Source organism: Eublepharis macularius, chromosome 2, assembly GCF_028583425.1.
Source record: "Eublepharis macularius isolate TG4126 chromosome 2, MPM_Emac_v1.0, whole genome shotgun sequence".
In the NCBI taxonomy this organism is placed as follows: Eukaryota; Metazoa; Chordata; class Lepidosauria; order Squamata; family Eublepharidae; genus Eublepharis; species Eublepharis macularius.
Window position 1 is genome coordinate 122,269,683 of NC_072791.1, and position 25,396 is coordinate 122,295,078.

The 25,396-nt window shown below is 39.3% G+C and overlaps 1 protein-coding gene across 3 annotated transcripts in view; it reads right to left on the bottom strand.

Moving 5' to 3' along the window:
• The window catches only part of SWAP70 (switching B cell complex subunit SWAP70), a 70,910-nt gene that overhangs the window by 34,336 nt on the left and 11,178 nt on the right, over positions 1–25,396 (bottom strand). For 2 of the 3 annotated variants that reach the window (XM_054971729.1, XM_054971728.1), the window contains exons 3-4: positions 22,957–23,130; positions 11,573–11,800 (exon numbers count right to left, since the gene is read on the bottom strand). In XM_054971729.1, coding sequence (XP_054827704.1) covers positions 11,573–11,800; positions 22,957–23,130 — 402 coding nt within the window. Of the gene's footprint in view, positions 1–11,572; positions 11,801–22,956; positions 23,131–23,804; positions 23,923–25,396 lie in introns of those variants that run through there. The other variant, XM_054971730.1, reaches the window with a different exon arrangement.

Genomic DNA, 25,396 nt, shown 5'->3' on the forward strand with positions numbered 1-25,396 from the left:
GAAAATGGAATGAGTTTAAGCACAAATCCAAACACAATTAATGGAAGTACTTCCATTCATTTCAATGAACAGGGATCAGGTTCTTTAACTTCTTTATAAGTGTTCAGAAAGAAGCAGATGAAAAGTCACAGAAGATGATAAATCATCAGGTCATTCCATTTTCCCTACTTATGTGGGAGAGATGCTTTAGAATTATCTGGGTCTGAGAGGACACCTTTAATCCATATAGTTTAGAAATGATAAAATGGCAAAACAATAACCTTGCGCAAATGAAGATAAGTGGTTTTGTGCTACACTTGCAGAAACCAAATATGTAACAAAAGTTGAGAACTATATGGCTTTTCACTCAGCTTTCCACTTTATGGCATTATTTCTCCAGCTGACTTCAACTTCAAAATAAAAATACAGACCCATGCAGTTAAGCTTTCCTTAAGCTATTATAATCACTCAATTTTACAGAGCCAACCAACATATTGAAGAGACAAAAGACCAACACTTGGGCACATCTGCACAGGAACATCCAACATGCATACTTCTGGTTTTACATTCTGGAATCAAACTGAAAGTTCAGTAGAAGACTGAAAGGTGGAGCGGGGGGGGGGGGGGAGATCCAAAAACACGTGCAAAAACTGCACCAATCTCTTTCATTGTGTCACAGACACCACAGCCCATTCATACTATGTTATGGTCCCCCGATTGCCATAAAAGTGGACACAGAACTAGAATGGGTTCAGTTCAGACTGTCTGGTCCCCAGGGCCCAAAGGCACTCAACAAGCAAATAAAAATCTGTGTAGATGTTACCCAGACTCCAAGGCAATACCTAGATATATGTACAATTGCATAGACTTAACCACATGCATAGGAAGGGAAATAGGCCCAGGAGAGTGTATTTTCTTCTCATTTTCTCTACAGAATATTCATTTAATAGTTTTACTGTTTAAACATGTAAGAATTTAACCCTCTAGAGGCATGAATTACCTTGCCTATATCTCATTTGGATGTAACTAATGAATGCAAATTCAAATGTCAAAATTATTCTGCTGTACATTTTTAAAAGACAAGGGTACCTACCTACTTGGTATATCCAATTTGAGTAAAGCTATTCAAAATAATATTGCACAGAAAAAGAAAAATGAAAGTTTAAATTCAGACCACTCTATTATTTATACAAACTCATGAATGATGGCTCTAAAAATGATATTAAGAAGACACCTTATTCAGCATCGATATTCAAAGTTTCAGTAATACTATACTTGCTTGCCCTTAACCTCCTGCTCCTTCACTATGCCACAAGATTATTTTTGTTTCTTAAGATGCTGCCCTCAAATTGTTGTTTGCAAGCAGAATCAGAGAAGACTGCTTTTGCAGTAGGTCCACCAGATGCTCAAAGACTGGCTAATCAAGTTGGTGAGAGAGGGGAATGTTTTGCCCTTAAGAAGCTAAACCTTTACAGTTAATATCCAGATGAAGAACCAACAGAAGAAATCAGGCATACATTTGCTTTTCTTAATTTTAGAAATTTGAAATGCTGGACTAAAACTGTTTTCTTAAACTAATTCCGGTTTTAAAAAAATTACTACCAGCCATAAAATTTAGTGCCTGCCTCTCTATACATACAGATAAGAAGGCTGCCCTTTCTCAGATGTGGCAGAATGTCATACTTGAGTCTTTGTGAGAAACAGCAAGATTAGAGTCCATCTGGGAGCTTTGACTCTTGAAAGATTATACCCTGGAAATGTTGTTGGTTAAGATGCTACTGGACTCCAATCTTGCTCTTCTACTACAGACCAATATGACTATCCACCTGAAACTACTTTTCTGAAAAAGGTGGAGTATAAAAGAAGAAATAAATAAAGTGGAAGGACATCAACTTTTCTGCCTAAGAGTTAATTCTTTGTGTTCTTATTTTTTTTTGGTTGTGAAGCAGCAGAGGTACAGGGATAGCACAACAGCATCACAACACTTTGCTCCTGAAATCCAAAAGCTTTACTATAGACAGAGCCAACCATGATCACCTTTGCTCTACTATTCACCTGCTCTGCTAAAGCTCATATTACTCGTCTTGGGCAACTAATGGCAAACTTGAATATACTTTTATGAAAACATAGATTGAGCTTTCAAACATAACTATGTACATAGGAAATTTTATACATCTGGAACGCAGGGACTGTGAAAGAACACGGATACGCATCTCGGACAATACATCCTTTTCTATGGCCCATTTCGCAAGGCACACTTTAAGCCAGTGATGCTGAGCATTCATGCTGATTGGTGCTGAAATGGCTTGGAGTCCCATCATTCTGCACTGCACAACCTCAAGGAAATTTGGTGTCTGCTGATGAACTGAGATGTGTCTGTTTCGAGCCACATTTTGTAGGGTCTGGAACTGATGTCATTTTTTTTAAAAAAAATTGTATGCATAGTAAGTAACATTGCAGTGTAGGAATTCATTCCCCTTCCCCTGTATATGTTGACTGGGCTGTCCCATGCCCACTGGAGAGGCAATCGGTGGCAGCATTCAGGGGAAACATGTACTTTTCATGCTTGTTCTGCTCTCATTTTTTTAAGCCAAGCCAGGAAAGGGTTAAAATGCTGCTGTTTCATTCCCTCCAGGCAGCTTCCCTGCAGCTTTGTTTCACAAAAGGGCTATGCAAAATGCTTGGGGTTTTTTCCCTCTTTGGCATTAGGAAAAGCCTCAAACACACCCAGAGAGAGGAAGGGAAAAGCAACCATTTAACCCTTGCCTGGCTTTTAAAGCCAAGAGGAATGAGCAGTAACTTCACTACTCATTCCTGACTTTGAAAAAAAATAAAGTGCACACATACTCCCGAGGGAGGAAGGGAAAGCAGCCATTTAATCCTTTCCTGGCTCAGCAGGGAATAAGCAGCAATGTTAGGACTTGTTCCTGGCTTTGGAAAAAAAAATATAAGAGAATGTTTGCATACCCAGGAGGAAGGAAGCGAACGGAAAAGCAGCCTTATGACCCTTACCTCGCTTTGCTGATAAAAATGGTGGAATTCAGAAAGCTGAGGTGGGAGTGGTTACCTGCAGACAGACCAATCAGCCCCTGGGGGAAAGGAAAAGGGGGGCAGCACGAGAAGCAGAAGAGGAGTTTTTGATTCTGCATGGACATAACACATGCCAGCAGCAACTAGGCAGTGGCTTAAAAAAAATGTGGAATGTGCGCAGGAGAAAAAAATGGGGGAAAGAGACAAAAACCATTTCTGCTTCCCATGACTCCCTTGCACATGCGGAACTCTGGAGAACATGGGGAGCAAAATAGATTCTGAAATGCTGTAAAGTGACCATGCAGAAAACGCCATTGCTTTTGTAAGTCTGAATTTCAATGCTGCTGTTGAGCAGACAAATCGTAAGTCTGGACCAATTCACTTATTTTGGTGCCCAATGGGTCACTGGAGGCAAAACCACACTCATCCAATCTATTCCATTCTGTCTTTTCAGATGTGTTTAAAGGCACATAGACCTAAGACGTTATGGTCTACCATCTATCACTTCATTGTGAGAGGGAAGCAGGAATCTATTACCCTTAAAATCAAACACTAACAGTGCCTTTATAAAGCAGTGGCTTTCTCTTGCAGGAATCTTCCAACTAAAAAGGCAGATTTAATACAAAATAAGTTTGCTGGGTAGACTGAAAACTTCCACTAAAGGAAACTGCTAATGAAAGGTAGGAGAGTAATTTAGGAATTATGCTTTAGGAAAAGGCTGATGTATATCTTTACGTAAGAGCAGAATTTGGTAATTCACTGCATTCTATCCAATGCTACAATTCTATCTTATGGCTAGATAAGCCTGTCTCGTGTGAGCTAACTAAAGAGCATTTCATCTTGATGATACACAAACTGAAGTTCCCTCTAGAAATGCCCATGTGTCATCTGATCATTCATGTTTAACTGTGCAGCAAGGCTTAACATTCTTGATCATGCTAAAGTTAACCACTTCTTAAACAAGCTCTCTCACTTGTGCACCTGGGCCAGTAAGAAGACTTTTGCTTCCTCTTTATCTGCCACAGGGGTATATGTTCCTAGTTATATTAAAACCTGAGGCACCCTTCAGTTACTGAGCAGCTGTGGACTTTAACAAGCACTGTACATTTTTTGCAGAATGTGTCATCCAATGAAATTTACAGGAAATTCTGCAAAACTTGCCAGTTTCTCAATTTTTCATCATTCTAAATATTAAAGACTCTCACTGTATTATACACCATGTAAAAGTGTTTTATAAAATAAACATCTGCAAAATTAAGCTTTTTGTTCCTGTACATATATGATCTAGAGATGCCCACAGAGCAGAGACAGATGTGTAATGGCAGAAAAGAACATGACGTCTTTCAATTCATATATTATTTTATTATTCAGCAAGGGAGAGAGAACAAAATTTCCATGTCTTGCCCAAACAAGAACTTTTTTTTTCTTGTAAGCATAGGGAGAGTTCACACAGGTCTGCAATACCAAGTGATGCTACTTGTGTGAAAGCCAGAGAAACCAAATATTGTTCATAGAGAGAATTTTTGTACCGACTTCCGGTTTGGGATTTATGGAGGTCTAACGCAGCTCCATTTGTGGAGCTGACCGGACTGCCGTTTTAAGCGGCCGGCGGGGTGAAAATAGCCCGCGGCCGACTGCTCTCAGGCGGAGAGCAGGCAAAGAACGCTCGAGACCCTAGGGCGCGTTGATCTCGGACGAGGGGGGGCTCTACACAACGGGTCCCCTCCCGATCCTTGAGGTCCCACCCTGAGACGGGTCGGCTACAATCTCTGCGGCAGTTTTGGGGCCAACTCGGCTGGCATAAGACCTACATACCCAAGCTTTGATTGGGGGAAGAAGTGGAAAGGAGAATTTGAAATCGAAACAGCGATTACAACCCGAGAAAAGTGAAGGGAAGGTAAAGATCACTATCTTCCGATACGGGACAGATTGATAAAAACAGAGAGGAAAAAAAGTAGACTTTTAAACTGCAACAGACTAGCGAAAAGGAGGGGAAGCTTCGGCAGGAGTTGTATTAGAAAAGAGACTAAGTTTAAAGAAGTTATTAAAGAAATCGGACTATTGTTTTGAATACCTGTGGCTTTGGAGCTGTGAGAAAAAGACACCATCACGAGATCTGCTGTGGGAAGACGGGAGACAGGAAGTGCGTAACGGCAATAGAGCGGCTGGAGAGAAGCGGCCCTGGCTGGAGGGCAGGAAGAAGGGAATCGCCATCTTTGAGAGGGGAAGGGCCGCGGCCTCAGCGGAAAAGGAAGTAGGCCATATTGGATTATAAAATCATAGAGAGACCATAGAGAAAAGACGCCCGACATTTTGGACCCTTTAAAATTAATTAATGCAAGAAGACCGGGACATTTGAAATAAAAAAGGTACTAAATTTAATGCCACGGAGTTAAGGAAGAGAGCGGACTCGTGGGAGCGAGCTAAAGCAAGCCCCACGATGTCGAAGAAAGAGTGGCAATCGGCAATAGAAAACCTGGATAAAAAACTTTTGGAGGTGATTAAAGAATTTAAAGACATGAAATTGGAGCTGATTAAAGAGGTTAAACAGACAGTAAAATCGGAGCTGTCAGAAGTAAAATCGGAGCTGTCAGAAGTGAAGAAAGGTATGGAAACAATACAAAGTGAATTACAAGGGACGCAGCAGAGAGTCAAAACAGTAGAAGGAGCGATGGAGAACCTAGCAGATACGCAACAAACAGAGATGAGGCAGATGAGGGGAAGGATGACGGTTGCGGAAAGCAGACATATGGAGAAGCAGCTCAGATTTCGCGGCATGCCAGAAGTGGAAGGAAAGACAGCGCAAGAACAGATGACGGAGGTGTTTGCTGAATACCTGGGGAAGGAGGAGGAGGATGTTGTGGCTATCCTAGATGTGGCATATTGTGCGAATTCGAGAATTGCAACCCAGAGGAAACTACCAAGAGACGTGATTGTACAATTTACAACAAGAAACATGAAAGAGAAGATTGTGACTAAACAGTTTCAAGATCCATTGGAGATCAATGGCAAGACAATTATCATAATGAAGGAACTACCCAGATCAGTGTTACTAGATCGGAAAAAATATAAAGGGCTAATCCAGATGCTGAAGGACATGAAAATCAGGTACAGATGGGAGCTCCCAGAGGGTTTGTCCTTCGAATTTGGAGGAGCTAAAAAGCATATCAGGTCTGAGCGGGAGATGGAGCGATTTATAAGGGACAATGAAAAAGACTTACCAACAAGATTATGAATATGGAGTGTAAAGTATTATCTTGGAATGTAAATGGACTAAATTCACCGAATAAGAGAAAAAATATTTTTCACTGGCTATTAAAACAAAAATGTGACATTGTTTGTTTGCAAGAGACTCATATTCGAAAACAGGATGTAAAATATCTAAAACTGGGAAAATTGGGCAAAGACTTTGTAGCGGCCTCAAGTAAAAAAAAAAAGAGGAGTGGTGTTGTATGTAAAAGAGGAGCTACAACCAAAATTTATAATGAAAGATGTGGAAGCCAGATTTGTAGCAGTGGAATGTACTTGGAATTTAAAGAGAGTGTTGGTAGTCGGAATCTATGCACCCAACGGCGCAAAAGAGAGCTTCTTTGAGGATTTGAGGAAGCATTTAGATGATCTTTCATATGACCAAATAATACTTGCTGGAGACTTCAATGGAGTGACAGACTGGGAACTGGATAAAAAGACTACAATGACACAAAAGAAAAGAGGACTATTACCAAAGCTCTTTTTTGAGTTGATTCAACAAGAGACTCTTGAAGATGTATGGAGGAGAGAATATCCTAAAAGTAGGCAGTTTACTTTTTATTCTGCAAGGCATTCCACGTTATCAAGAATTGACATGATCTGGGCCTCAAAAGATTTGGCGTTATGGACTAAAGTTGTAGAAATAATGCCGATGGTAGGCTCAGATCATAACCCAATTATGTGGAAGCTGGGGAAAAGGAGGAAAAGGAAAGCATGGAGAATAAATGAGGATTTGTTACAGGAAAAAGAGAATATGGAAATATTGAGAAGAGAGACAAAGTTTTTCATTCAATATAACGTGAATAAAGAAGTACCAACTGATAAAGTTTGGGATGCTTACAAGGCGGTTATAAGGGGCATACTAATGGACTTAAATGGTAGAGCAAGAAAGAAGAAAGAGGAGAAGAGACAAGAGATTGAGGAGAAAATAAAAACTAAGGAAATACAGTTAAAAAAGAGACCAGGGAAAAAGAAATTATACCAGGAAATTAAAATATTGCAAGAACAGCTAACAGCAATGAGTAATAAAGAATTGGAGTGGAATCTCAAAAGGCTGAATCAGAAAGTGTTTGAGGGTGCAAATAAACCTGGGAAGTACCTGGCATGGCAACTGAAGAAAAGAAGGGAAAAGAAAACAATAAATAAAATTTGTGAAGATGACAAAACGTATTTGGAACAGAATACCATTAGTAGAGCCTTTTATAAATTCTACGCTAAATTGTATAATAAGAAAGAAGTAAATAAAGACTCAATAGCGTCATATTTGGAGAAAATGATACTTCCAGAAATCTCGGACGCTTGGAGAAATAAATTGAACAGTGAAGTAACGGATGAGGAAATAAGTAAGGCAATACAATCTGCAAATCTAGGAAAGGCGCCAGGGCCAGACGGACTTACAGCTAAATTTTATAAGACTATGGCCAATGAGCTGGCACCATTCCTAAAGGAGGTGATCAATGGAGTTTTAAGGGACCAAAGGATTCCAGACACTTGGTCTGAAGCGAACATATCATTGATCCCAAAAGAGGGCCAAGACTTGACTAGTGTGAAAAATTACAGACCTATATCGTTACTTAACAATGACTATAAAATCTTTGCGAAGATACTGGCGGAGAGACTGAAGGGGTGGCTTTCGGAAGTTATAGAGGAGGAGCAAGCAGGCTTTCTGCCAGACAGACAAATAAGAGACAATTTAAGGATAGTGATTGATGCTATTGAATACTATGATAAGCGTTGTGATAAAGAGGTTGGTTTCTTCTTTGTTGACGCTGAAAAGGCATTTGACAACTTAAACTGGGACTTTATGTTTGCCACTATGGAAAAGCTACAATTAGGAGAAAGATTCATCAGAGCAATTAAGGAAATTTATAGAGACCAGACTGCAGCAATTGTGGTAAATGATGAATTGACCAAGAAATTGACTATAAGCAAAGGAACAAGACAAGGTTGCCCGTTGTCTCCACTGTTGTTCATTTTAGTATTGGAGATTCTGATGATACAAATACGACAAGACGAGGAAATTCGAGGAATAAAAATAAAGGACTATTCATACAAGGTCAGAGCATTTGCGGATGACATAATGTTAATTGTAGAGGACCCACTGGAGAACATGCCAAAAGTGATAGATAAGATCAAGGAGTTTGGAGACTTGGCAGGTTTCTTCATTAACAAAAAGAAGTCAAAGATACTATGCAAAAACATGACTAAGCAGAAACAACAATTGTTAATGGAAACAACGGATTGTGAAGTAACAAGTAAGGTGAAATATTTGGGAATTGAACTGACTGCAAAGAATATAGATTTGTTCAAGAATAATTATGAAAAATTGTGGATTCAGATTGAGAGAGACTTGATCAAATGGAATAGGCTCAATCTGTCATGGTTGGGTAGGATTGCAGCGGTTAAGATGAATGTGTTACCAAGAGTGATGTTTTTGCTACAGACAATACCAATCATCAGAGACTCTAAACAATTTGAAAAATGGCAGAGGAAAATATCAGATTTTGTATGGGCAGGCAAGAAGCCTCGAGTGAAAATGAAAGTTTTACAAGATGCAAAGGAAAGAGGCGGAATGCAACTGCCCAACCTGAGACTTTATCATGATGCAATCTGCCTAGTTTGGCTGAAAGAGTGGATGACATTAAAGAACAAGAAATTATTAGCCCTAGAGGGATATAAAAAAATATTTGGATGGCATGCATACCTATGGCATGACAAAGTAAAGGTCAACTCGATGTTCCTGCACCATTTTGTACGGAGAAGTCTATACACAATCTGGAAGAAGTACAGAATTTACCTACAAGAAGGAACTCCTTGGTGGGTGGTTCCATATGAGGTGATAGACCTGAGAGCTGTTGACAACGAACGACAATGTTTGACATACAAAGAAATAACTAAAATAGAAGCATCTAAACTTAGAATAAAGACGCAAGAGGAACTATCACCGAACTACGATTGGTTCCAGTATAGACAGATCAGAGATTTGTATAACTCGGACTCTGTAAAGGGAGGTATACGAACAGAGAATTCGGAACTAGAGCAGACCCTTTTTAAAGAGGACAAGAAAAGAATATCCAAGGTATACCAAGTACTGTTGAAATGGTATACTGAGGATGAGACAGTTAAAACACAAATGGTGAAATGGGCTATAAATTTTAATAAAGAGATAACAATGGAGGCATGGGAATACTTGTGGAAGACTACAATGAAGACAACGACATGTACAAATATTAAAGAGAATATTTACAAAATGATCTATCGTTGGTACATGACACCAAAGAAGATTGCGCTAGGGAACTTGAACACTTCTAATAAATGCTGGAAATGTAGGAAGCATGAGGGCTCCCTCTATCACATGTGGTGGTCGTGTGATGTAGCTAGGCAGTACTGGGGGGAAATAATAAGAGAAATGAGTGAAATTTTACAATTTCAAATAAATAAGAACCCAGAACTCCTGCTACTAAACTTGGGAATGGAGGGAATTCCAGCCCATCATAGGACGTTGATATTTTATATGACAGCAGCAGCCAGACTTTTGTATGCGCAAAAATGGAAAGTACAAGAAGTGCCAACTATTGAAGATTGGATCTACAAATTGCTGTACATGGCAGAAATGGACAAGATGACAAGAAAACTGAGAAATCTGGACTCAGGGCAGTTTAACACAGATTGGGAGAAGCTGAAACGCATATCTGGAGAAGAAATGGGAGGTGGGAGGAAAACTGTGGCAGTTTGAGAACTACTGAAGTATAATAAAATGTAGAGGGGGGTGACTTTACCGGGGGGGGAAGAGATAAATGTGAATTTATAAGCAGTTAGATTAACAGATTGATATATATATAGATATATATAGGTTAATAGATAGAATATTGATAGAAAATAATTAATGATAAGGTTTAAATATAAGGATTGAGTAACCAACAATATTTTCTTTCTTTGATAAGATTTGTATAATGCACCAAACTGAATGTACAGAAGAGTCAAATTGATTGATTATTTGATGAGCTATATAGAATTACCATAAAAAGATACAATGAGTAATTTATAGAGAATAAGTCAAATTGTTTGATTTAAATGTAAGTTTTTTATGGTTTATGATATATAGGTTTATGATATATAGAAATATTTAAAACTGGAAAATGGGATAAATTGTTTATCCAAGATGGAAACAAGGACTTACAGTTTGGGTATATAACAAGAAAAGTAGTTAAGGATGTACTGCTTAGTATAATGGAGAATGTATATTTGTTTTAGATAGAGGAATTTAATAGAAGTAAGGGAAAAGGGACAAAGGGTGGGAAAGCTGTTGGAAGTCAGCAAAAGGGGGGGGAAAGGGAGGGGGTTAGAAATGAAAAATTTGGGGAAAATTGAATGTAATGTAAAAATAACGGATTCTAACCCAATAAAAAAAATTTTCAAAAAAAAAAAGAATTTTTGTACCATTCAACATCATTTCAAGCAAACTAAACCCTTTTTCATCATAAACATTTGCATATTCAGCAGTAAGACACTAAATATCAAGCAGTGAAAGAGAGGCCATTTCCACAAATGACCTCCTCCGTCAGTATGAGTGTGTGTACACACACACACACGCCTGCAAATCAGATGTAAAATCCATGTTAGCTGGAAGATACATCATTTGAAGTCAGCCCTCAAACTTCCCATCCTACGTTAGTACTAACCAGATTCTGAATTTCAACCTCACAGCAAACTGTGATGCAGATATTAGAAGGAACTGATGTGCAACTAAAAAGCAGTTTCACTGTGATTTGGACTAGGAGATTAGATGGGAAGATTTTGGCTTCTGGTATCTACTATACCAGTCCAACAAAGCAATTTCAAAGTTGAATTGAAGTAGTGCAGGGGGAAACAATCCCAAAGCATGCTTATTAAATGTGTGTGCTGTGATGTTATATAAGCATAATAGGCACACTTTTCACTTTAAACCATAGTAACTGCCCTTTACTGACGTTTTTCCTAATCAAGTACTTCAAGTCAACTACTTTTGGCTATTGATATACACTTTTGAGACATTTATACAGCATGTAAAATTAACATGACATGTTTCTGTTTTGTTTACTAAATATAAAACAAATCTATTAGGATACAATACAAATCTATTATGATATTCAAATTTTTCCAGAAAATCTACATAACTATAGGTTCTAGAATTCATCTTATTTTGGTACAAAGTTTACTTGCCTTTGTTCAGAATTCTGAGTGTATTTTTAAGCATAATAGATAATATTCAGTCTTAGGTATAAATAATTGTATTTATGTTAGTATTTTTAGCAGCCATGTAGGATGCTCATACCTGTTTCAATACATCTAATATAAGTTCTTTGAAGACTTCATTAATCGCCATAGATACTGTTTGTCTATCCATCCCTTTACTAAACCGACCACTTCCAATGAGCTCAATCAATTCCCAAGCAGAAAGGCCTTCCCGACTGGCATCCAGGCCAATCTTGTAATGTTCAAACTGTTCTTGATGCCAGCCTGATCCCATAGCTTCTGCAAGCTTCTTAAGCAAGTACTCAATCTGTAGGGAGACAGATACACATAAATAAGCAAATAAGCAAACAAGCATCAGGTTCTTTCCTGTGTTAGGATTCTAATCAAATATGCAAAAATCCTCCATCAGCGATGGTTATACAACATCAATGGCCTGTTTACAAAAGCATTAGAAGTCTAGTTTCATCCTTAGGGCACCAGGGCTTCCAGCTCCACAGCCTACTTGAGTACCAAGTTGTAAATAAGCAATAAAGAATTGTGCATGACAGCAAACCACACACAAATGACCCAAACATGCTTAATGTTCAGCTGGCCAGGTAACTATCAGAAAGGTAGTGCTAGGGCCAACTTACTGCCCTTACTGCTACTTTTGCCATTATATGGCATTTTCCATTATATAAATGTAAATGTCAAAAACAAGTCTTAGGATACATCAACTTCTGATATTTTCCAATGATCCTCCAAAAATCATAAGAAATATTGGTAAGTGTCAACATTCATCAGGTTGTTATAATTTATCATGATATAAATACTCATAATTTGAGCACGTTGTCGCATTTACATAGTGAAAGATGTGAAATATTCTTGATCATTGAGATAGATTGAAAACATGCCCTAGAGAAATACAGGGTGGTATCACTTGCCACCAGACACTGGAAACACCTGGCCACCAGCATAGGGTTTCCAGGTCCCCTCAACCTCCCAGCGCGAGGTTGGAGGCCTGGCACTTATCTGGTGAGATCCTCTTTGTGTGCGCGAGTGCACAGCATGCACGCGCTCCTGGCCTGCACAATGATGTAACTTCCAGGAAGTGATGTCATCACGCAGGTCATGTGCCACCCTGGGAGTGCTCCTACACTCCACAGGGGGCTGAATTAGGCCAATTTGACCCAAATCTAGCCTGATTTGGGTTCAAATTGACTTGAATCCAGCTGCTGCGGAGCACGAGAGCACTCCCGTGCTCCACAGTGGACTGATTTGGGCTGAAACAGACCCAAATCGGGTCACTGCAAAGCACGGGAGCACACTGCACCGCACAGAAGTACGTCCAGGGAAGTGTGTCCCCCCACCGACTAGGAAAGCAGGGGTGGGGGGTGGAGGGGAGACAGGGTTATCCATGCCCCTGGCAGGGGACTGGAAACCCTACACCAGCATCAGATCTATAACAAATACTGTCCACAAACTAATTTATAACATCCAGTCTCAGAAACAAGACATTACTCCCTGGATTTTTGTTTTCCTTAACAGAGAAAAGTAGTTTCCAACAAGGTATTTGACAGAGAGATCAGCATTTAGTTTTAAAATGTTATAAATTTAGGTTTGGATCAAGACAAACGTTTCTGTGGGTTGAAGGATTTCAACCCATGAATCGTAACTTTCTCCCTACTTTCCTCCCAGGGGGCATTTTGTGCACATCTGGAATGGGGGAAGCAAGGAAGTCACACTCTGCCAGTGGGATTTCCACCCATGGAAATGTTTAGCTGAATCAGAGCTTTAATGTATTAGCATTATATTAGGATTTCAGTTCAAACTAGGATATTCTAAAACTGAAAATTAAAATAATTTTTAAAACACAATCCAGTTTTAAGACCACTCTACTGATCAATGTGACAGAACTTATGAGAGATAAGAATACAACTCAGATTATAAATTTTTTGTCTACATTATGAGGTAAATTCTGATTTGTTTATACACTCAGAAAACAACACAACCTAAAAAATGAAAAAAGTGGAAAAGGAAGACTTCTAATACAGCGGCTGTCACCTCTGGACCTGGTAAAACTAAGCCAAACAAGGGGAGAAAACCGGATAGTGAGGAGTACAAGCAACAAGTCCGGAAATATGCAATTAATGCTGACTTTTATATAAATGTTTCAATAGTGCAAACGTGCAAAGTGCAAAGTGCAAATAAATAACATGCAATGAATACAATACATATAGTTAATACAATTCAGTTGTCCAAGTCATAATATAAATGTCCGAAACAGACCCACAATGGGGATATACTAAAGAGGAAGTCACAAGGCAGTCTTATGGTGGTGGCTCAAGTCCAATGAGATGTAAAATCCACAGGTGCCGACGGGATTATGCAGGCATCTTATACAATTCCCGTTTCGTATGAAACATACTTCTTCTTGGGCACAAGTACAACTGGACTGAAAAAATTAATATATAAGTCAAACCTTAATTAATCCATTGAAGTGCCAACGAACATGCGTAGGCATCGTGTACTCACAGGTTGCCAATCCACTCCAACGTGACTGCTCAAGACCTATTACATTTCCAAATGAATGACGGACATGGGTGAATGGACAAGACTCATACAGCAGATAAGGGACTCTAAATACATCATTACAACTAGGTTAATGGGCCTAGTTGTCATTTTTCTTCACAAGGTTATTGTGCTCTGCAGGATGCGACCAGTTGAAGGTGATGCATAATCTGTTTGTAATGTGCATATGGTCTGTAGCCCTTTAAGATCAGCCTAATGTTATAATGTTTATTGTGTTAAACCATGTGGGATTTCCCCCCCCCCTAATTTCTGTATAGGTACGCTGCTATGTATGAGGTGAATAGCTGGATGTGACACTGTAATAGAATAAATGTTTATTGTAATTTGCAATGTTTGCACTGTATATATAGGGTCTGAGCCCTTTAAGATCAGCTGGATGTAATTACGTGGACTATGCCAAATTAGGCCCATTAACCTAGTTGTAATGATGTATTTAGAGTCCCTTATCTGCTGTATGAGTCTTGTCCATTCACCCATGTCCGTCATTCATTTGGAAATGTAATAGGTCTTGAGCAGTCACGTTGGAATGGATTGGCAACCTGTGAGTACACGATGCCTACGCATGTTCGTTGGCACTTCAATGGATTAATTAAGGTTTGACTTATATATTAATTTTTTCAGGCCAGTTGTACTTGTGCCCAAGAAGAAGTATGTTTCATACGAAACGGGAATTGTATAAGATGCCTGCATAATCCCGTCGGCACCTGTGGATTTTACATCTCATTGGACTTGAGCCACCACCATAAGACTGCCTTGTGACTTCCTCTTTAGTATATCCCCATTGTGGGTCTGTTTCGGACATTTATATTATGACTTGGACAACTGAATTGTATTAACTATATGTATTGTATTCATTGCATGTTATTTATTTGCACTTTGCACGTTTGCACTATTGAAACATTTATATAAAAGTCAGCATTAATTGCATATTTCCGGACTTGTTGCTTGTGTACCTCTGGACCTGGGGCAACTAATGCCTTGGCCAATGTTGCTGTGGGGTTTGCCAACTGGACCAAAATTACATGTCCATTTCACAGTAATAACCCAAAGAGGGGTGGGGTAGACTGTTACTAAACATTAAAATTCACTATACCTAGATTTGTTCTTAAGGTAAAGCTATTTATCCAAACTAACAAGCCATTGTATTCTTTAAAACATGCATTGAAGAAACTGTTTTCCTCTGCCAAAGAAAGAGGCCATGACTTAATAACAACAAGGAAGCTTATCTACAGATCCAAGGTATGGTGCCATTGATCCTGAACCATTGCCTAAAATCAGTGAAAGGGCTGGATGTAGGCAAACAAACTGAAGATTAATCTACGTGAGATAGTGTTGGTCAGCACATCAATTGATCTAGGGCTAAGTGAAGAACCTGTTATGGCTCAGATTACTCTTCCCCTTAAAATCAGGTTTTAATTTGGGGTTGGTCCCAGATCCTTCACTGCTTCTTGATACCCAGATAGTAACAGTGGTGCTTTCTTTCAGTTTTTGATGATATGCCAGCTGTACCACTGAGCCACTTCTTCATGGGGGTGCCAAACGGTTCCCCTGCTGCCGCCAAAAGGAGCCCACATTGCTACCTTCTGTTTCCCATCCGTCAACTGAGAAAGGCTTCCTTTAACAAAGAAAAAACTTATCTCCATCAGGGGAAGTTTTTCTTCTTTCAGTAAGAAATGGTTTTCCATTGGAGGAAATCTTTCTCTGTTGAAGGAAGAATTACAAGAAGAGTGTCATAGGATTCCACTTAGTGGAATGGAAGCATAGGATCCAACTCACAGATTTGGCACAGGGTGTTTGGACTTAGCAACAACTAAACCTGCTTTTGATTTTATTGACTACTGATGGTTTCCCCTTATTTATCACTTTATTCTTTACTCGTTATTATAGCTTTACGTGTTTTTCATTATTTTATTTACATTGTAATCACTTAGCCTTGATGGACAAAGAGGCAGGATTTAAGTATTTTAAATGAATAAAGCACTATTTTGCTGACTTAAAGAAACTACGCTAAACAAGACAATCCTTTACTACATCACCATCTTGCACATAAGCAAAACATTTTCCTTCCTCTTTCTTTAAAAAAAGAGATACTGAAGAACATCAGTAAGAATTACCCACACATTACTGTGAGGGAAACAAGTAAGATACGTGCTAGATGGTATATGTCATAACCACATTATTTATAATTAGGTATTAGGCACTAGCCACAATCTGCAAGTTGTTTTGCATAACTGACTTCCAAATCCTAACAGTGGGCTCTTGCTTTAGTTTCTTTAAAAAAAGGGCTCAATATGTCAAGGCCCAGAAAAAAATCTGTGGGGCAGAGGATGGATTTTTTCAGTGCTGCCTCCTTAAGTTTGTAAAGAGATTGATATCATATTTACTGTAGAAAAGAGCAAGAGAAGAATACAGATACTGAAGAAGTGAGCTGTGACTCACGAAAGCTCATATCCTACCACAAATTTTGTTAGTCTTATAGGTACTACTGGACTCTTGCTCTTTTATAGTGCTACAGACAGACTAACACAGCTACCTATCTTGATCTATCATGTTTATTGTAAAATGAATATACATTAATAAGTTTATATTTTTAAAATTTGGAAGTTTTGGAAAGCACTGAACAATAGTATTAGATATTTTCTCTTTTGGAAAGAATGAAATACTTTCAAGGACAAGGTTTTACTCACTCAGAACATATAGTAGTATCTTGTGTAGTATCATATTTATTTATTTACATTATTTATAATCTATCTTTCTTGATGAGACTCAAGGTGAATTACACTGTGTATGTCAAGCTGGGACATTCAATAAACAATTCAATAGGGTAAGGATTCCAGAAATTTGAAACAAGCAGAAATCTGATACAGAGCTGAAAACAATGTCAAACAAAACATAAGCAAACTGATATGACATATTACATGACACAAAACTATCCAGTATGAGAGTACTTACAGCCACAGATAGTACACAGTAAAATAGTCTATAATCCCTATTCCTTTCCAAGGCATCTCTCTGAATCATATCCTTACAGTATATACCTATTACCTATGTAAAAAAAGCCCCCTAGAATAATTGTTTTACACAATTTATGAAAAACCAAGACAGTAGTCACTTTCCTGACCTCTTCAGGCAGATCACTACAGAGAATGTGTGTGTACTAGCACCTGTTGATTTTGCCCTGTGCAAGGTGGCACCTGCAGAAGACCCTATTCATATGAGTGAAGCTGCCATGCAGGGCATAAGGAGAGAGAGGCAGCCCTGTAGATATGAAGGACCAAGCGATGAAGAGCTTAGTATGTGACAGCCAAAACACTGAACTGAGCCTGGTAATTTACAGGAAGACAAAGGAGGGACTGGGAGTATATGCATGAGAGTAATATACATAAATGGGAGTAATATGCATGTTCTGCCTAGCTCCTGTTAATAATCAAGCTGTGGTGTTCTGCACCAATTGGAGTCTCCAAGTTGACTCTGAGGGAAGACCTATGTAGAGTGTATTACAGTAGTCTAGTCTCAATGGTATTATGGTATGGACTAGGGTTGCCAACCTCCAAGGGGTGGCTGGAGATCTCCCAGAATTACAACTGATCTCCAGGCCATAGAGATCAATTCCTTGGAAAAAAAGGCTATTTTGGAGTGTGGACTCTATGGCATTATACCCTAATGAGGTCCCTCTCCTCTCCAAACCCTGCCTTCAACAGGGAAAATGTCCAAGAATCTCCCAGCCTGGAGCTGGCAACCCTAACGTGGATCCAGTTAGCCAGATTATCCATGTCAAGGTAGGGGGCCATTTTCCAGACTAAACAAAGTTTGGAGAAGGCATTTTTGTAGCTGCTGCAACTCTAGCAGCAGTACTGTATCCAGCTTAACTCCTAGGCTCTTACCAGAGTCTGTAAGGGTCAACTGAACCCAACTGAAAGTGGGGAGCACAATATCCTTCAATCCATCTGCCTTCCAAACAAGCATCACTTCTGTCTTGTCTGTCTGTGTTCAGTTTCAATCTGTTTATTTACAGCCATTTAACCACCACTGTCAGGCAGTGGTTTAAGGCCTCTAATGCATCATCAGGGGATTTAGATAATGAGACATAGAGCTGGGTGTCACTTGCATACTGATGACATCCAATTCCAAAGCTACAAATGACTTCTCCTAGAGAATGAATAATATAGGGGATAAGATTGCACCCTGTGGAATCCCACAAGATAGTGCCCACACTGAAGACAGTTGGTCTCCCACAACAATCCTTTGAGTTCTATTCCATGAGGAATGATTTAAACCAGTCCAAGGCCCATCCCCAGGTATCTGCTTCTGCCTCAAAACACCTCAACAGGATGGCATGATTTACTGTATCAAAGGCTGTAAATAGATCCTGGAGGAGCAACGAAGAAGCATGGCCTTTGTCTACATTCAGATGGAGGTCATCTACTAAAGTCATCAGAGCCAATAACCTGGCCTGAAACCAGACTTAAAAGTGTCCAGAGCACCACAGTTACTCAAGAAGAATTAGTCTGTTACTTCTCTCTCAATCACTTAGCCTAGAAAGGGCAGATATGAGACTGGACCACATCATTTTTGTCTAGTGACAGTTTTTTTAAGTAGTGGATGGATAACAGCCTCTTTAGTGGCCAAAAGAAGGCTCCTTGAGTTAGCAACTATTTTATGATAAACATCAAGGGCTCATTTATGTGGTCTTTATATGATTTTAGCAGTCAAGATGTGCATGGATCCAGGGCACAAGTAGTGGCCTTCACAGAAGCCAGGATCCTATTAATATCCTTCACTGTAGCTGGGTGAATATGTTCCATAAATGGACCAGTGTATTAAGCATTTCTTCTGCCTCACCTATATTACTGGCAGTGTCCGTATCTTTATGTAAGACACAATATACAGCTTTAAATAATAATACTGCCGACACATACAACATATCTGAAAGATATGTTTATTGGTTAAATGTGGCTAGTTTTGTCCACAATTAATATTCTATCATGAGCATACTGAATACTTCATTTTTTCAATAATGAAAGATGAAGTTTATATCCAAATATGCAGCTACTCTACTGTGATTGTAAGAAAACAAGAAACCTTTTTAATTTACTACAAAATTTGTATTTTCTATTCTCAAATTGTATTTTACTTACTTCTCAGACAATAAAAACATTTGCTAAGAAATCATACAATGCAGCAGTTTGCCTCTCATATTGGTTGTATTTACAATTTGCTTATGAAAAACTAGGGCATACTTTTAAATTCCATAAATCTGACAAACAGAACAATATTATATATGCTAAGCAAGTTATAAATGATGCATTTTATATTGTTAAAGTAGTAATATAATTTCAGGCTTGATAAGAAAGTGTTGCATAAATTACGAAATTTCCCCAAATTTTTGAATATTTTTTCTGGAAAAAGGTTTTTTTTGCTTTCTATGGTTTCAGCATTTCCAAAAAAAAATTTCATCTCTTATTCCCATATTTGGGAATAAGTCTGCCTACTTTCTCTTTCAGAATTATTTATGTTGGCATATATGAGAAGTACACCATCAGAAGAACAAAAGGAAGGAGAAATTTGTAGTATTTATGACATTTATTGTGCAATCCTAAAAGCACTTAACTGGGAGTAAACCTTACTGAACAAACCAGAGTAAAATCCTAATCTGTTTATCCACTCTTCTTAGGATAGCACTGTAAGTATTCCTGCTTAGAATTGTTCTCTTTATCTGAAAAACTCCTTCAAATGAACCTTTTCCTTTTGTATCATGGGTATTAAATGATTGTTTTAAACTTCAAGCCACCTTGAATTTATTGGTAGAAAGACAGAATATAAAAATATAATGTAAATAAATACCTATTAGGGAAGACACCCTACTGCTAAAACATTAACAGTGCAATCCTATGGAGAGTTACTCCAGTCTAAGGCCATTGACTTCAATGGGCTTAGACCGGTGTAACTCTGCATAGGATTGCACTGTAAACCACACAAAGTTTAGCTAGAGATTGGTTAAAGTACTATTCTATTTCAGACAGCTTCTGAATTAGGCTTCTGTAGCACTGTACATGAATATATGCACATTTATAGTTTATTTCAAGGATAATTATCAGAAAATCTCTACAAACTTCAATGCGGGGGGGAACCCACAAACTTTATGGAGTCATTTTTATGGAGTCATTCTTTACAAGGAAGTAAAGAAAATGGATGTGGTCCAGTGATCAAGAAAACACAGATCATGCTGTATTTTTTACCATTGAGAACTTAGCCTTACAAAATGACCTTTGCCACTTTTCTGTCTTGTGTAATAATGCTCTCTGTATGAATGTGAACCTGCATTGTGGGCGCAAATATATACCACAGTAGTATTAGCAGCTATGAGAACTGCCAACAGCTTAAGCTATATCCAGGCATTTCCAAATATCAAGGCTATACATGTGTGCATGTGCTCTCTCTTTCTCAAGTAGTTGTTCACAAACTGAGGAGAAATGAAATAGAATTAACCTTGTGTAAGTCTTAGAACATATCAGCATCTTTTTATTTTAAATATTGATAAAATTGCCAGACACTGTACAATACGTCATCATACAATGACCAAGAATAAAAAAGGAGTCAGGGCAACAACTCCCTCCCCATCTGTTTTCTTGTTTGTGCATGACAGCAGCCCCCCCTCCACTTCCCTGTAGGGCTGCCCTTTAACACATTCCAGTGAAAGGTCTCTGGCTCTGGGCTGGCACAGATGGGGTGACCCCAAGAAGGCTGCAGGTGCTTCTGCACCTTTGTGTGATCTGCTGCCAAAGGAGCAGCTGTCCAATAGCACCTTAGAGGCTCCAGCCCCACTCAGCTTCCCTCCAATCCCTTTAATTCACTGCAGTTTAGTGGGGTGGGACTTGGGAGTGCAGCCAGGGGGAAGGGAATGCCATGTAGGACTCCCACTCTCCAACAGCGCTGCTGGCATCTGATAAGCCAGGCAGAAGACCCCAGTATGAGGGAGGCAGGGTCGATGTCAAGGGCGGGGGGGATGTGGAGCAATGTCCTGGGATCTCTGGGGCTCCCCACTGCTTTTCTGGTCTTACTTCCCAAGGAAGGGGTTTATTGACGTGGTGGCAGCAGGGTGTCTCTGTGCAAGTGAGCAGTGCTTCAGCTGCAGGGTTGTCCCATGTCAAGAATGAGGGTTGGACAAGTGGGTGGGTGGGCATTCTATCTGCACCTTCAGTGTAACTCCCTCACACAGGCCAGGGCTCCTCTTGAGGCAATTGCCTCTGTTGGGATGTGGCAAGCCTGATCACAGGGGTCTTTCTGCCCTGTGCACCCGCTATCTGCAGTGTGAGGGAGTAGCATTGGCAGCTGCTGACAGTAAACACGGCCCAGCCTACAGACTGGCTATGCCTTTCCCTGCCACTCTCAGCGTTGTCAACTGCAGCTGCCCTGCGATTGGTGAAGTCTGCCATTGTTGCCAAGACAACTAGGGGGTATTCTCTCCTGGCTGCAACTCGCCGGGTTCTGCCGGGTTCTACCAAAGTCCTTAGGGATCGGACTGGCGGTGCTGCTGTTAAGCTGGTGTGCGGGTGCTGGCAGCCTGGCAGGCCTCAAGACTGCGCTGTAAGAGACTTATCTGTGCTTTTATGTGGACATCCAAACCACATTAATGAAATCCTTTCTTTTTCTACCTCCTTCCTGAGGCTTAGTGAACTCTTCTTTAGTAGGTGCCACTATCAGGATCCCTCTCCTTTCCCCTCTGCACAGCTGCCCCTCCCTGCCCTGATTAACTAGAAGTTGGGGGGAGATGAGAATGAACCATCTATAACTCACTTAGACAGAGCTATCCCTTTACCCTGGCTATGTTTTAGTATTCTTACAGGGCTAAGAGATCAGGCAAATAGGTAAGAGTTAGGAGCAATTAAAACACACCAAGAATCTTTTAAAATAAAGATGTTTAATAACTAAGCATAAATCCTGCATAAAGTAAAAGTCACAGATCAATGGGAATTAATGAGAACACATATAGAGATGTTGCAGATGACTAGAAAGAAACCCAAAAAAGAATAAGTTGTTAATCCTAAACTGACCAGTGTTCTACCTTAGTATTTCCCTCCTGGAAATGGACATAAGGAAAGTAGAGAGTTAACAAAGGCTTCAGGCTTTGTCCTCTTGGTTCTGCCTCCCTAGCACATAAAGTCAAAGCAGGCAGACAGTTTTAACTCTTAGCCTAGGAATGTCTTTATGGACTCAACTAGAACCCTGTGGATGTGGCAAAACTCTTCCTACCAAGACCTTACACTGACCAACAATGATTCCCCAGTTTTTATAAGGAATTTTTATGATAATTGAAGTAGAAATTAAAATCTTTTCACTCTGTCACTTAAAAGGTGACAAGGTCTCTTAAAAGATCTCATCTCATTAACAACATAGTGTGTTACCGCAAGGCATATTACTTTTTCTTCCATTATAGGCTCTACCCTTCAAAAGCTTAAGCTTACCAATGTTAGTCTTTAATGTACCACAAAACTCCTTTGGTCTCACTGCAGCAAACTAACACTTTCACCTCATTCAGATGTATACAAGGACCAGGAGCTAAAGAGCCACAAATCATGCACCTAAGGAAGTTGATCTTGCTAGGAAAGCAGCTCCACATGGCCTGACAAGCTGATTTTGAAACTCATTTCAATTTGTAATGGGAAACAAGGTCAGATATTCAAAGGAGGGGAGAGCCAAAACCCCTACTGGGCCTACATAATTCACTGGATCATTCATGTCAAAAAGCTGCAAGCACAAGTGCAACAACAGTATGGCTTAGTGAGGATTGCTTCCGAGTTTTAAAAAATAAGTAAAAAGTAGGAAAAATACAGCCATTATAGACAGAGCTGGAAGAAGTACCTTTGGATGCTCAAAACCCAAACTGCTTACCTCTTCAGGTGCAATAGTTAGTGGATATTTGTCCTCAGACAGGAAATTGAAGATGACCCATACTTTAAAAGCATCCTCATCAGTAAGAAGCAAAGTGTTCTTGGGAAGGTTCTTTTTGGCACACAGAGTCCAACACATTTTATTAAATTCAATTTTGTCAAAGTTTGCTTGAACCTAAATAAAGAAAAACAATTTGAGTGGCTAAAAGTATACAATATAATATACTGGTAACACAGCAAGAATACACCTGCAGAAATAAAACAGTTTTCACAAGAAACCTAAAGCTAAACAGTAAGTTTACTTAATAGGCCTCCCTAGAGAGCATGTTCCGAGTTGTAGTGCCAGCATAAAAAAGGCCCTACATCTTTGCCACTCATCTTCCAGCCCTGTCATCATCATGAGTAACAACTGCCACTCTGTGAGAACCTGTGTGACAAACCTCACAGCAATTTCTCTTTTCTACACTTAAAATACTACTATAAGACTATAAGAAAGAGAAAACAAACCACATGTGTGGCCAGTTCAGCACTGCTCTGTCTTTAATACGGAGCTGGACAAACAGCTGAGGAGACAGTGTACCTGCAATGGCTGACTCTGTTTCAGGTGTCATGCATAGCCCTCCCTATCTGCCTTACGCCTGCAGAAAACTGATCCTTTAAGGAAGTATAAAAATCAAGCTGCGCAATGTTGCTGACAGGGTAGTGGCATGGCAGTTTCCACTGCTGCATCCCCTGTGTTTCCAGCACCAGACTGCACTCATTTCTGGAAAAGTCTCTAACTCAGTCTTGTGCATGTTCCTTCAATCGGTAATTAAACTGTTAGAATGTTTTTGATTTATGACTACTTACTTTTAATTAAGGATATCAGCAACACAAAATCCATACTTCAATAAAGGAGAAATTTGCAGCAATTCACTTCCTCAGCCAAATTGCCAGCCTGGGCATGTTTCCATGCCTTCTTGGTTCAACAATGTAGACTTTGTTGTAGGGCACTCTCCTTCTATGCTAGATAAATAATTCATTTGCAATCAGCAGCACAAGAGAAACTATTTCGAAAGCCTGACCAGTTTGGTTAATAAGATTTACATAGGAGAAATGAAGCAGGATAAAAGATTTCCTGTTGAGCCAAGAGTTTATTGTTTTTCTTGCACAGATTGTCACTATTACTCAAAGGAAAATGATTGGTGCTCTTTTCACAAATTACCCCTGGTTTGAAAATGAAACAATGCCCTGATCACAGCCAGGAAAAAAATTCTAGTTTTCAACCCAAACAAGCAGTGAGAAAGATATTTGTAAGATCTGGTAAAATGTTACCTGAATTTGTTATACAAATTGCAACCTTTCAATATCTGAGAAATGCTGGCTCCTGTCCATTCAATACAATGAATAATAATTAAGATATAAGCCACAAAGAGAGGAATCCTAAAATATTGGCATGCAAGCAGTGCCACTAACAAAATGGTTTTCATACAAGTGCCCAATGCTCTAAGTAACGTGTGCAAAAGGAGGTTTGTGCATACAAATCATGAGGAGGGGGCATAGCTCAGTGGAAGAGCACGTGCCTTGCATGTAGAAGGTCTCATCTCTGGTTAAAAAGAGAACATTGTTAGCAAGGTTGAGAAAGACTTCCACCTCAAACTTGAGAAGAAAAACTGACGGGAAGAGATCATAGCTTGACAATTGAGTATATTCCTTGTATATAGAACGTCCCAGGATTCGTTCCTGGCAGTAAAAGCTATTTTTAACTACAGTATCTCAGGCAACAGGATAGAAAATACTGAGCTAAATGGACCAGTGACTCGGCTAATAAGATGACAACTTTATATGTTCAGTCACCTTTCAGCGGGGGAGGGGGAGGGGAACCTATTTATTTTCCATGATGTTCACAGCCTGAGAGATGGTCAGACGGAAACATCAGCATTATGAGCTGACACTGTGCGTGTGGGAGGAGGAGAGGAGGCGTGAAGTGACAGTACTTCTTTACTTCTCTTGACATCTAACATAAGAAATCAATGGTAATTAAGGGCTCCACGATGGCTGTACTCATCAAAATACCACTGTGCTTAAAAGTATTATGCATATTATATTAATTAAGATACACGATGGAAGAAGTCCAGAGGAATACCGCAGAAGTTGTATAATTTAATGTAAATGAATCAAAAATTAATTGAAATTTTTGTTTAGAAGATCTGAAGTATTGTTTGAATTATGAGAACTACAGAATTAGCGATATCTTAGTTTTTATTATTTTTCTCTCTCTCCTTTTTTTAGTTGTTTATTTCTTTTTTTCCTATCTATTTATATTCTTTTTATGTATTTTGCAATTTATGTTTCCTTTTTGTTATATTTTATTTTGTAATGATTTCAAGAAATGTGTGCATGTGTCTTTAAATGCTTGGTTTGAGCTAGGTGAAGAGTGGGGGTGAGAGAGGGAAGAGTGA